The sequence below is a fragment of the Dendrobates tinctorius genome, unplaced genomic scaffold, assembly GCF_039654945.1.
Source record: "Dendrobates tinctorius isolate UK_male_01 unplaced genomic scaffold, ASM3965494v1 ptg000501l, whole genome shotgun sequence".
NCBI classification, from domain to species: Eukaryota; Metazoa; Chordata; class Amphibia; order Anura; family Dendrobatidae; genus Dendrobates; species Dendrobates tinctorius.
The window spans coordinates 612,702-625,152 of record NW_027362160.1 but is presented as its reverse complement, the minus strand read 5'-3'; the positions used below and the strand labels follow the sequence as shown (position 1 = coordinate 625,152).

At 50.0% G+C, this 12,451-nt stretch overlaps 1 protein-coding gene across 1 annotated transcript; it reads right to left on the bottom strand.

Annotated features, from left to right (window-relative positions):
- Positions 1 to 3,633: 3,633 nt before the first annotated feature.
- Positions 3,634 to 10,931, bottom strand: HSP90AB1 (heat shock protein 90 alpha family class B member 1). Its single transcript, XM_073564902.1, has 12 exons — positions 10,814 to 10,931; positions 9,697 to 9,843; positions 9,410 to 9,616; positions 9,153 to 9,312; positions 8,758 to 8,891; positions 8,336 to 8,644; positions 8,100 to 8,265; positions 7,750 to 7,940; positions 7,532 to 7,679; positions 7,184 to 7,452; positions 4,199 to 4,532; positions 3,634 to 4,107 (listed from the first exon to the last, which is right to left on the bottom strand). The coding sequence occupies exons 2-12, from the start codon at positions 9,841 to 9,843 to the stop codon at positions 3,998 to 4,000; spliced, it is 2,175 nt and encodes a 724-aa protein (XP_073421003.1). The 5' UTR covers positions 10,814 to 10,931; the 3' UTR covers positions 3,634 to 3,997.
- Positions 10,932 to 12,451: the final 1,520 nt, after the last annotated feature.

Below are 12,451 nucleotides of genomic sequence, written 5' to 3'. Positions count from 1 at the left end.
GTTTCATCCCATTGCTTCTAGTCTTTCCTTGTGCAAATGAGAATAAAGTTGATCCTTCTACAATGTGACAGCCCTTTAAATATTTGTAGACAGCTATTAAGTCTCCTCTCATGCAAACTAAACATTCCCAAATCCTGCAACCTTTCCTCATAAGACAGGGTTTGCAGACCGGTCACCATTCTGGTCGCTCTTTTCTGAACTTGCTCCAGTTTGTTGATGTCTTTTTTAAAATGTGGTGCCCAAAACTGGACACAATATTCCAGATGAGGTCTGACCAAAGAGGAGTAGAGGGAAATAATGACTTCACGTGATCTAGACTGTATGCTTCTGTTAATACATCCTAGAATTGCATTTGCCTTTTTTGCTGCTGCATCACACTGTTGACTCATATTGAGTCTGTGATCTATTAGTATACCCGTCTTTTTCACATGTGCTGTTGCTTAGCCCTCTTCCTCCCATTCTGTATATGCTTTTTTTCATTTTTATTGCCCAGATGTAGTACTTTGCATTTTTCTCTTAGTTGCTGCCCACTGCTCCAGTTTATTTATATCTTTTTGAATCCTCTCTCTTCTCTAGTATTAGCTATCCCTCCTAGCTTTGTGTCATCAGCAAATTTAATCAGTTTACCCTCAATTCCTTCATCTAAATTGTTGATAAAGATGTTGAACAATACAGGGCCCAGGACAGAGCCCTGTGGTACCCCACTTGAGTCTTTCTTAAAACTGGATGTGCAGCCATTTACGACCACTCTTTGGGTCCGATCACTAAGCCAGTTATGAATCCACCTAACAGTTGCCTTGTCCATTCCATACTTAGTCATTTTTTCTATAAGGATTGTATGAGATACTTTGTCAAATGCTTTGCTGAAGTCAAGATATACTATATCTACAGCATTTCCCTGATCCATCCAATCAGTGATTCTGTCATAGAAGGAAATTAAGCTAGTCTGACATGACTTATTAGTTACAAACCCATGCTGACTCTGTTTAATCACTTCATTCTTATCCAGGTACTGACATACATGTTTAATAATTTGTTCAAAGATCTTTCCTGGTATAGAAGTCAGACTCACCGGCCTATAGTTGCCTGGGTCCACCTTCTTCCCCTTTTGAAGATGGGAACATTTGCTCTTCTCCAGTCTTCTGGGACTTCTCCTGCTCTCCAAAAATATTCAAAGATTATGGAGAGGGGTTCAAAAATTTCTTCTGCTATCTCCTTCAGTACTCTGGGGTGTAATTCATCTGGACCTGGAGGCTTGAATTCATTTACGTTAGCTAAGTGTTTCCTCACTATCTTTCTGTCTATAGATATCCTGGATTCTTCTATTCAGTTAATAGGACAGTGAAGATCAGTTGATGTTACATTTCCTTTCTGAGAGAAAACAGATGCAAAATAGGAATTTAAAAGTTCGGCCTTCTCAACATCCTGTCTTACCATTTTCATCCTATAAAAATCCTATAGCATCTTAGACTTCTCTTTTACTTTTGACATATCCCCAAAATCCTTTATTATTGCTTTTGACATCTCTTGCAAGCCTCAATTCATTGTCAGCTTTAGATAATCTGATTTGTGCCCTGCAGGTTTTGCAGACAGCATTATATTCTTCTTTAGATATGCCTCCCTCTTTCCATTTTGTAAACATTTCGTTCTTCCTTTTTAGCATGTGCTTAAGTTCTGTGTTCATCCATCCTGGTTTCCTTAAATGCTTCCTATTCTTCCCTCTTTTCGGAACTGTTAACGACTATTAGTGGCTACAGGCAGTGTCAGGTCAGCGCCATTATACTGATTACACTGACACCTGTGATCAGGATTGTGCTCAGTGACTAGTGTCAGGTCGGTGCCATTATACTGACACCTGTCAGCAGGATTGTGCTCAGTGACTACAGACAGTGTCAGGTCAGCACCGTAATACTGATTACACTATGTCTGCAGGATTGTGCTCAGTGATTATGTCAGGTCAGTGCCATTATACTGATTACACTGACACCTGTCAGCAGGATTGTGCTCAGTGACTACAGAGTGTCAGATCAGCTCCGTAATACTGATTACACTGATATCTGTCTGCAGGATTGTGCGCAGTGACTACACAGTGTCAGATCAGCACCGTAATACTGATTACACTATCTGTCTGCAGGATTGTGCTCAGTGATTATGTCAGGTCGGTGCCGTTATGCTGATTACACTGACACCTGTCAGCAGGATTGTGCTCAGTGACTACAGCCAGTGTCAGGTCGGTGCCGTTATACTGATTACACTGATACCTGTCAGCAGGATTGTGCTCAGTGTCAGGTCGGTGCCGTTATACTGATTACACCGACACCTGTCAGCAGGATTGTGCTCAGAGACTACAGACAGTGTCAGGTCAGTGCCGTTATACTGATTACACTGATACCTGTCAGCAGGATTGTGCTCAGTGTCAGGTCGGTGCCATTATACTGATTACACGGATACCTGTGATCAGGATTGTGCTCAGTGACTACAGTGTCAGGTCGGTGCCGTTATACTGATTACAATGATACCTGTCAGCAGGATTGTGCTCAGTGTCAGGTCAGCGCCGTTATACTGATTACACAGATACAGCCTGAGCAAAAGGGTGGCGCTAGAAAACCACAACAATGCGCTCATTCTACAACTCCCCTTAGAGAATCGGGTGGAGAGGACGAGGGGCTGCGACTGCTCAGCGCTGCTCCAGCCCTGGTGGTGTGTACCGAAGGCTGGAGAGAAGGGGCTGGGGAGCAAACTGCCGCCCCCTCTGCTGGCAGCGCACCTCGATCAGTGTTACACTAGGTTTGGGGGCACCCTTCTCATTTTGTACAGCTCCGTTCCACAACACTAATCTTGAGCTGTTTTCTTGTTGTTGTGGACATAATGTAACAGCAATTGTAGAGAAGTGTCACCTCGCTATTGGCATCTGGCAGACATCACCTGACATGTTGCTGGGGGTGTGGCCTACTCCCTGTAGCCAATCTTAAGCAGCAACATAGGAGTGCAGGACTTGTGCTGTCAGGGTCACACGACCAGAGTCCACAGGACCTGCCATTCAGTGTGCAGCCTGGTCACCGCGTATATGCCGCACAAGAGGCGTCATCACCTGTCGCTCACAGCGTCAGATTAATTCAGCTACACACTCTACCTGCCAGGACCTGTGGACTCAGGCATGTGACCCTGATGACATCACAGGTTCTTCTGCACCTGTTAGCTCCAGCTTATGATTGGGCAGTGTCATACAGGTAGAAGACCACGACCCCAGTATAACTCTGGCATTTACAAATCATAAGAGCCCGCCGTCTTCTTCCTCTCTGCAGCCGCCATTACATCCAGTGCTACATGGACAGTGTGGCGACTGGTCCTCTCCATAGCAGACGATGCGACTCAAGGTTATTAATGAGCCTTCTCCTGACAAGTTCCAGACTCCTTAAAGGGGATGTCTAGAATTGCTCAAGGACTCCTCCCCCTCCCATGCCCACAGTCGCTGTACCTGCACCACCCTCATCAGGCACGAGGACACCTGGCGCCTGTGATGGAGGAGACCCTGAATCCACCCAGTCAGACCAGTGCAGCTCCAGGAGACCCCCGAGGCAGCGTCACACCCCTAGATCTCACCATCTCAGAGGTCATGTGATCAGGCAGCGCTTCTGTTGTAAAAAGAATGTATTCTGCAGGACAAATCATAAAAATAAACTCACAAAACACAACTGAGGCGACCGCTGATATTCAACACATTCCTGAGGGCGCTGCATGGGGCGAGGGGCAACACGCTGACAGAGGAGGCAGCTGTACGGGAGTCAGGTAGTCCGATGGCGGGAGAAGCGGGTTATACTACAGTATAGGGGGCACCGGACCACGGGTTCCCACAGTGCAATAACCAGGGGTGGGGGCTCGTCTGAAGCCTCACCCAATAACATGCCAGGAGGGGGGGAAACCCAATAATGTACAGTCCAGAGGCTCCCCAGAAACAGGCTGCAGATACCAGGCTAAGGGAGGCCGTGGAGGGGCATTAATCCACCTCCTCCATACGAGAAGCGTCCTCTTCACCTTCCAGAGGGGGGATATCATCTGCGACTGGAGCAGCCAACTCCTCCACCGCAGAGTCGTCATCATCAATACCTAAGAAAAGAGGAAACTGTCAGCAAGGACAGGGCGCACCAGGGACAACCTCACAGGCCATGCGCAGACGCTCCCAGACGGGGCTTCTTACCAAGGCCCAGCTTGATCATCCTGTAGATTCGGTTAGAATGTGTCTGTGGGTCATCCAGGGAAAAGCCGGAGGACAGGAGCGCCGTCTCGAAGAGCAGCACCACCAGGTCCTTCACAGCTTTGTCGTTCTTGTCGGCATCTGCCTTCTGCCGCAACGTCTCCACGATGGGATGCTCTGGGTTGATCTCTAGGTGCTTCTTGGCCATCATGTAGCCCATGGTGGAGTTGTCACGCAGAGCCTGCGCCTTCATGATCCGCTCCATGTTTGCCGTCCAGCCGTAGGTGCTGGTGACGATGCAGCAGGGAGAGGACACCAGGCGGTTGGACACAGTCACCTGTCAGGAGTGCACAGGATGTCAGTGAATGCTAAGTACAGACCGTCCCCAAGAGGCAGCAACAGCACCGCCCTTTCTATAGGCACCATTAGGGGCCCAACGCAAAGGGCCACCAGCATTAACCCCTTAATGACCGCCGATACGCCTTTTAGCAGCAGCAGTTAAGTGTACTTAAACCACAGGAAAAGTGGTATAGCGCCCCCCCAGTGTCAGAATTTCTCAGGGGTCTCAGCTGCTGGGGGTAGCCAAGACCCCCAGTGAACATGATGCGGGTCAGTGTTTGCCGACCCCAGTGTTGCAATTGCCATTAACGGTATAATGGCGTTGCAAAAAAAACAAAACACAATTTCTCTCCTGTTGTTGTCAGAGGAGAAACAGGGACCCTGATCCCCCCCGGTACCTCTGGATCCTCCTGTATCACCTCACAGCCACCAGCGGCTTCTTCTAGGAATGGAAGGCGCATGCGCAGTGCACCCGCCGAGATCTGCTGGCCGACACGCATAGATTTATCCTATCGATTCATTCTGATCACTCCGATCAAAATAAAAATAGTAAATCAAACCCCCGTGTCACCCCCGTAGGTAGGGAAAAATAGATTTTATTATTTCCATTTTCCCATTAGGGTCAGAGTTGTGAATAGGGTTAGGGGTGTGTTAGTGTTGGAGTTGGGGGGATTTCCACTGTGTAGGCACATCAGGTGCTCTCCAAACGCAACATGGCGTCTAAAAGTCAAATGGCGCTCCTTCCCTTCTGAGCTCTGCCATGCGCCCAGTGGTTTAATCCCACATATCAGCATACTCAGGACAAGTTGCACAACACATTTTGTTGTTCATTTTCTCTTTCAGGCTGTGTGCCCACATAGTAATTTTTAAGCGTTTTTGCAGCGATTTTCGGCGCGAAAACGCTTAAAAATCGTGTACAGAACGCCCCCCATGCATTCCTATGGCATTCCGCACATGCTGTGCTAATGCTGCGCTTTTTTCCGCGGCGGAATCGCATCGCGAAAAAGATCGCAGCATGCTCATTCTTTTGTGCGGCATCGCAAAGAATTGCCGCGATTCCGCACCCATAGGAATGCATGAGAATCTCTTACTTCCCGCATGTGGCTATGCCCACCATGCGGGAAGTTAAGCGTCTCATGTGCGGTTGGTACCCACGGTGTGGAGGAGAGGAGACTGTCCTCCAGGCCCTGGGTACCATACCCCTGTAAAAAAAAACAAAAAAAAAAACACTGGTTCTGATGTAAAATGTTCGTGAAAAAAAGTTGAATGTTCATTTTTTTCCCTTCCACATTGCTTCAGTTGCTGTGAAGCTCCTGAAGGGTTAATAAACTTCTTGAATGTGGTTTCGAGCACCTTGAGGGGTGCAGTGTTTAGAATGGTGTCACTTCTGGGCATTTTCTATCATATAGACCCCCTCAAAGTGACTTCAAATGTGAGGTGCACCCTACAAAAGAAAATAAAAATATGCTATTGTAAGTTTTGTTGTAAAAATGAGAAAGCGCTGGTGAGCTTTTAACCCTTCTAACAAGAAAACATCAGTACAAAAAAATGGAAGGATCCCGCGATGTCGGGTGACGGCTGAAAACCAGTATGTATTATTAAGATATTCTCAGGCACAGAAAGTCTGGCAGCACTGCAGGGGAACGCAGATCATGAGAAACACGTTACATCGAAACACTGCGCTCCCTGCACTGCTGCCAGTCTGTGCCCCACATCGCGGGATCCTCCTTTTTTTGTACTGATGTTTCCTTACGCTCATTGGATCAGTGTACACGGCGTTGGCTGATGGGGAGATTTTTTTTCTAACAAAATTTTGGTTCCAAAATTGTGCTAATGTAATGTAGACATGGTGGAAATGTTATCAAGTACTAGCTTGGTCCGTGAGAACTTTTCGCACATTGATCGTCAGGGGCGCAGGCAATTTCAGCTGGTGAAATGTGAATGTATTTCCTGAGCTGATGAGCACAGCCAGGTATTTAGATCTGGAGATTGGTTTGATAAGTAGAGGCCAAAAAATGTCTTCCGGCTGAGGCGCCACCTGCAGGTCATTGTGTCTTTCTGCAGATTTATGAAAATGAACGTTTACACTGTATTTAGTGATAGAATCGTGGATGTGCAGAGCGCCACGGAATAAGTGGCGCTATAATAGTAATAACCCTAATGTGTGGTTTGTTCGGCTGCTTTCTTGCTGAATGGAGCAAGTCTACCTTTCTGTGGTGTATTGTGTGTGCAGTATGAACGGGGAAACAAAGGAATCACCGAAAAAACAGGGTTTAGAAATAACAGAATAGATTGTGTGACATCTCTGATTTAAGGGCATAAAAATAAAAGTTTGAAAATGGCAAAACTTTAAAATTTGCCATATTTCCGTTTTTTTCACAAATAAACCAAGTCATATTGAAGTTTTCCCGCTATCATGAAGTGCAATATTTCACGAAAAAACAATGTCAGAATCACCGGGATCCATGGAAGCGCCAGAGTTATTACGTCATAAAGGGAGAGTGGTGAGAATTGTAAAAACTGGCCCGGTCATTAAGGGGTTAAATAGGCTAATGTGTGATCAGTTCATGGCCCTATGGTTCAACACCAACTCTAAACTGGCCCCACGAAGCAGCTGCTCTTGGGGCCCATGTTGGCCTTGCTCCTCACCTTTTCCACTTTCTTGTCCAGTATTTCCTTCATCAGTTTGCACAGACTCTCGAACTTGGTCTTGTTCTCCTCCATCTTCTTCTTCTCATCCTCATCCTCCGGCAGCTCCAGCCCCTCCTTGGTGACAGACACCAGAGTCTTCCCGTCAAACTCCTTCAGCTGCTGGACGCAGTACTCGTCGATGGGCTCCGTCATGTACACAACCTCAAAGCCACGCTTCCTCACGCGCTCCACGAAGGCAGAGTTGGCCACCTGCTCCTTGCTCTCCCCTGTGGTAACAGGATAGTCAGCAGCAGGTAAAGATGGCGGGTTGTGGGACGAGACGCTGGCAGCGGGGCTGTCACTCACCTGTGATGTAGTAGATGCTCTTCTGGTTCTCCTTCATGCGGGACACGTACTCAGTCAGCGACGCCATCTCGTCTCCGGTCTGGGACGTGTGATACCGCAGAAGCTCTGACAGCCTCTTCCTGTTGGTGGAGTCTTCATGGATCCCAAGCTGTGCAAGAAGAGACAGTTAGCATGCTGAACATACTCTCTGCTGCTGCAGCCAGGTCATTGATTCCAACCTTCAAGTTCTTGGAGAAGGCCTCGTAGAACTTCTTGTAGTTCTCCTTGTCCTCAGCCAGCTCAGAGAACAGCTCCAGACACTTCTTGACAATGTTCTTCCTGATGACCTTCAGGATCTTGCTCTGCTGCAGCATTTCTCTTGAGATGTTCAGGGGGAGATCCTCAGAGTCCACCACCCCTCGGATGAAATCTGTCAGAGGAAGCTTGTAAGTATCAAACCCACAGAGCATCATTCAGACCTGTGACAAAACTACAGCAGCGCATAGCAGTCAGGGCATGCTGGGAGTTGTGGTAGCCATCTGATAGCACCCGTGGACAGTAACCCCCAAAAACCGCATGGTCCACTTACTCAGGTACTCTGGGATGAGCTCATCGCAGCTGTCCATGATGAAGACGCGCCTCACGTACAACTTAATGTTGTTTTTCTTTTTCTTGTTCTCAAACAGGTCGAACGGAGCTCGGCGAGGGATGAAGAGGAGCGCCCGGAACTCCAGCTGGCCCTCTACTGAGAAGTGCTGCAGAGAAGAGCAGCACGTCAGGCCCGGCTCAGCCCAGACCCCTGCCCCCTCCTCAGACCACCCTTACCTTCACGGCCAGGTGGTCCTCCCAGTCGTTGGTCAGGCTCTTGTAGAACTCGCCGTACTCCTCCTGGCTGATGTCATCAGGGTTGCGGGTCCAGATGGGCTTGGTTTTGTTCAGCTCCTCTTGGTCAATGTACTTCTCCTTGATCTTCTTAGTCTTTTTCTTCTTATCTTTTCCCTCCTCCTCCTCCTCGTCAGAGCCCACATCTTCAATCTTGGGCTTGTCCTCCTCACCTTCATCCTTCTTCTCTTCCTCCTTTTCCTCCTCCTCAGCCTCATCGTCACTGATCTCCTTCTCTCGCTCCTTCTCCAGCTGCAAGGACACAAGCAGTTAATAGTTGGCTCCATCTACAATGCGGTGACAAGAAACCAATGTCTGCAGTCACTATGGCCCCGATTTGGGGGTCTGCAGCTGCCAGTACTCACATAGAGGGTTATGGGGTACCCGATGAACTGCGAGTGCTTCTTCACTACCTCCTTCACCCGCTTCTCCTCCAGGTACTCCGTTTGGTCCTCCTTCAGGTGCAGGATGACTTTAGTGCCACGGCCGATGGGCTCACCTGAGACGAGCACAGATGGTTAGGTTTTGTGGGCACAGAGGTCTCTATTGCCGCAATCCCATCTATAGATCCACGAGACTCACATTGGGGTCTACAGTAAGGGGGCTGGTAAGACAATTGACAAACCCACCTGCTCACCTAAAAGCAGACCAGAAGTCAGGGTCCCCCCCGTGCATTATAGCATGTGACTTAAAGCTGAACTCCGCACCTCTCAGATATAAAGACCCCCCCCAACCTCACAGACGGGAACCTTCTACTCACCACAGTCAGTCTTGACTGTGAACGAGCCCCCGGCGGAGGACTCCCAGGCATACTGCTCGTCATCGTTGTGCTTTGTGATCACCACAACCTTTTCTGCCACCAGATAAGCCGAATAGAAACCGACACCAAACTGTCCAATCATCGAGATGTCGGCTCCGGCCTGAGGAAAGGAGGCGGTTAGAGGAGCTGCACCCCGATACAGATCCGCAACGAACCCCAGTACAGAGCCGTGCTGCAACCCCTCAGAGCAGCCTCACCTGCAGCGCCTCCATGAAGGCCTTGGTCCCGGACTTGGCGATGGTTCCCAGGTTGTTGATGAGGTCGGCCTTGGTCATGCCGATGCCCGTGTCACACAGGGTGAGCGTGCGCTCCTGCTTGTTGGGGATAACATCGATCTTCAGGTCTTTGCCGCTGTCCAGCTTGGAGGGATCTGTGAGACTCTCATAGCGGATCTTATCCAGGGCCTGAGAGAAGAGAGATCAGCAGCCGCCACAACCCCCATCACATCGCCCCCCAACCACCGCCCTACCCCAACACCACTCACATCGGAGGCGTTGGAGATCAGCTCCCTCAGGAAGATTTCTTTATTGGAGTAGAAGGTGTTAATGATAAGAGACATGAGCTGCGCGATTTCCGCCTGGAAGGCGAACGTCTCCACCTCCTCCTCGCCATGATGGATTTCTTCTGGCATCTGGGAAAGACAAGAGGAGCCCCTAACAATCAGAAGACCGGGGAGGGGGCATAGAACTACGACAGGAAGTCACAGCAACACATAGGTGACAGCCCCCACCGACACCCAGTGCACACCCTTGCAGTCAGGCACAGGACCCCTCACCACCCATGCCCGAGCACAAAAGACCCCACCACTCCCCTCCCCCAGGACCCCCTTCACCTCCCGGGCACAGGACCCCCCTCACCCCCCCCAGGCACAGGACCCCCTTCACCTCCCGGGCACAGGACCCCCTTCACCCCCCCCAGGCACAGGACCCCCTTCACCCCCCCCAGGCACAGGACCCCCTCACCCCCCCCAGGCACAGGACCCCCTCACTCCCTGGGCACAGGACCCCCCTCACCCCCCCTGGGCACAGGACCCCCCTCACCCCCCCTGGGCACAGGACCCCCCCCTAGGCACAGGACCCCCCTCACCAACCTCACTCCCTGGACACAGGACCCCCCCTCACCCCCCCCAGGACCCCCCTCACCCAGGCACAGGACCCCCCTCACCAACCTCACTCCCTGGACACAGGACCCCCCCTCACCCCCCAGGACCCCCCTCACCCAGGCACAGGACCCCCCTCACCAACCTCACTCCCTGGGCGCAGGACCCCCCCTCACCCCCCCCCAGGACCCCCCTCACCCCCCCCCCAGGACCCCCCTCACATCCCGGACACAATAGCCCCTCACCAACCTCACTCCCCGGCACAGGACCCCTCAGTCCCCGCTCTCGGTGTGACATCTGCAGTGACATCACCCAAAATGGCGGCGCCTCATTACCGGCTCCAACCACGTGCCCCGAGGTCTAGAAGATTCCAGAAGGCGGAGTCTGGACGGAGAACCCGCAGCCCCCAACACGAGAACTGCGCCCCAAAACCGAACACCGAGCCTCCCCGCATCCCCGGACCGTGCTCCCCCGAGAGCGGAGCCGCCGCCGCAGCCGGTACCTTGTGTGCGGGAACCTGCGCGTCACTGACCTCCGGCGGCGGAATGAAGAGGAGAAGTCCCGGCTGACAGTCACTTATATAGTGTGCGGCGGAGCACAGAGAGGGATCAGTCCGCCCGCACAGACACGCCCCCTGCACTGCGAAAGGTAAACCTCCGCCCCTAATGCGGGAAGTGATCGCCCCCGAATGTCTACAGAGACCCCGATATATACACAGAGAGAACCCCGATATATATACAGAGACCCCGATATATACACAGGGACCCCCGATATATATACAGAGACCCCCAATATATACACAGAGACCCCCAATATATACACAGAGACCCCCAATATATACACAGAGAGAACCCCGATATATATACAGAGACCCCGATATATACACAGAGACCCCCAATATATACACAGAGAGAACCCCGATATATATACAGAGACCCCCGATATCTACACAGAGACCCCGGATATATACAGGGACCCCCGATATATACACAGAGACCCCCGATATATACAGAGAGAACCCCGATATATATACAGAGACCCCGGATATATACACAGAGAGAACCCCGATATATATACAGAGAGAACCCCGATATATACACAGAGAGAACCCCGATATATATACAGAGAGAACCCCGATATATATACAGAGAGAACCCCGATATATACACAGAGACCCCGGATATATACACAGAGACCCCCGATATATACAGAGAGAACCCCGATATATACACAGAGAGAACCCCGATATATACACAGAGACCCCCGATATATACACAGAGACCCCCGATATATACACAGAGACCCCCGATATATACACAGAGAGAACCCCGATATATATACAGAGAGAACCCCGATATATACACAGAGACCCCGGATATATACACAGAGACCCCCGATATATACAGAGAGAACCCCGATATATATACAGAGAGAACCCCGATATATACACAGAGACCCCCGATATATACACAGAGACCCCCGATATATACACAGAGACCCCCGATATATACACAGAGAGAACCCCGATATATATACAGAGACCCCCGATATCTACACAGAGACCCCCGATATCTACACAGAGACCCCGGATATATACAGGGACCCCCGATATATACACAGAGACCCCCGATATATACACAGAGAGAACCCCGATATATATACAGAGACCCCGATATATACACAGGGACCCCCGATATATATACAGAGACCCCCAATATATACACAGAGACCCCCAATATATACACAGAGACCCCCAATATATACACAGAGAGAACCCCGATATATATACAGAGACCCCGATATATACACAGAGACCCCCAATATATACACAGAGAGAACCCCGATATATATACAGAGAGAACCCCGATATATACACAGAGACCCCCGATATATACACAGAGACCCCCGATATATACACAGAGAGAACCCCGATATATATACAGAGACCCCCGATATCTACACAGAGACCCCGGATATATACAGGGACCCCCGATATATACACAGAGACCCCCGATATATACAGAGAGAACCCCGATATATATACAGAGACCCCGGATATATACACAGAGAGAACCCCGATATATATACAGAGAGAACCCCGATATATACACAGAGAGAACCCCGATATATATACAGAGAG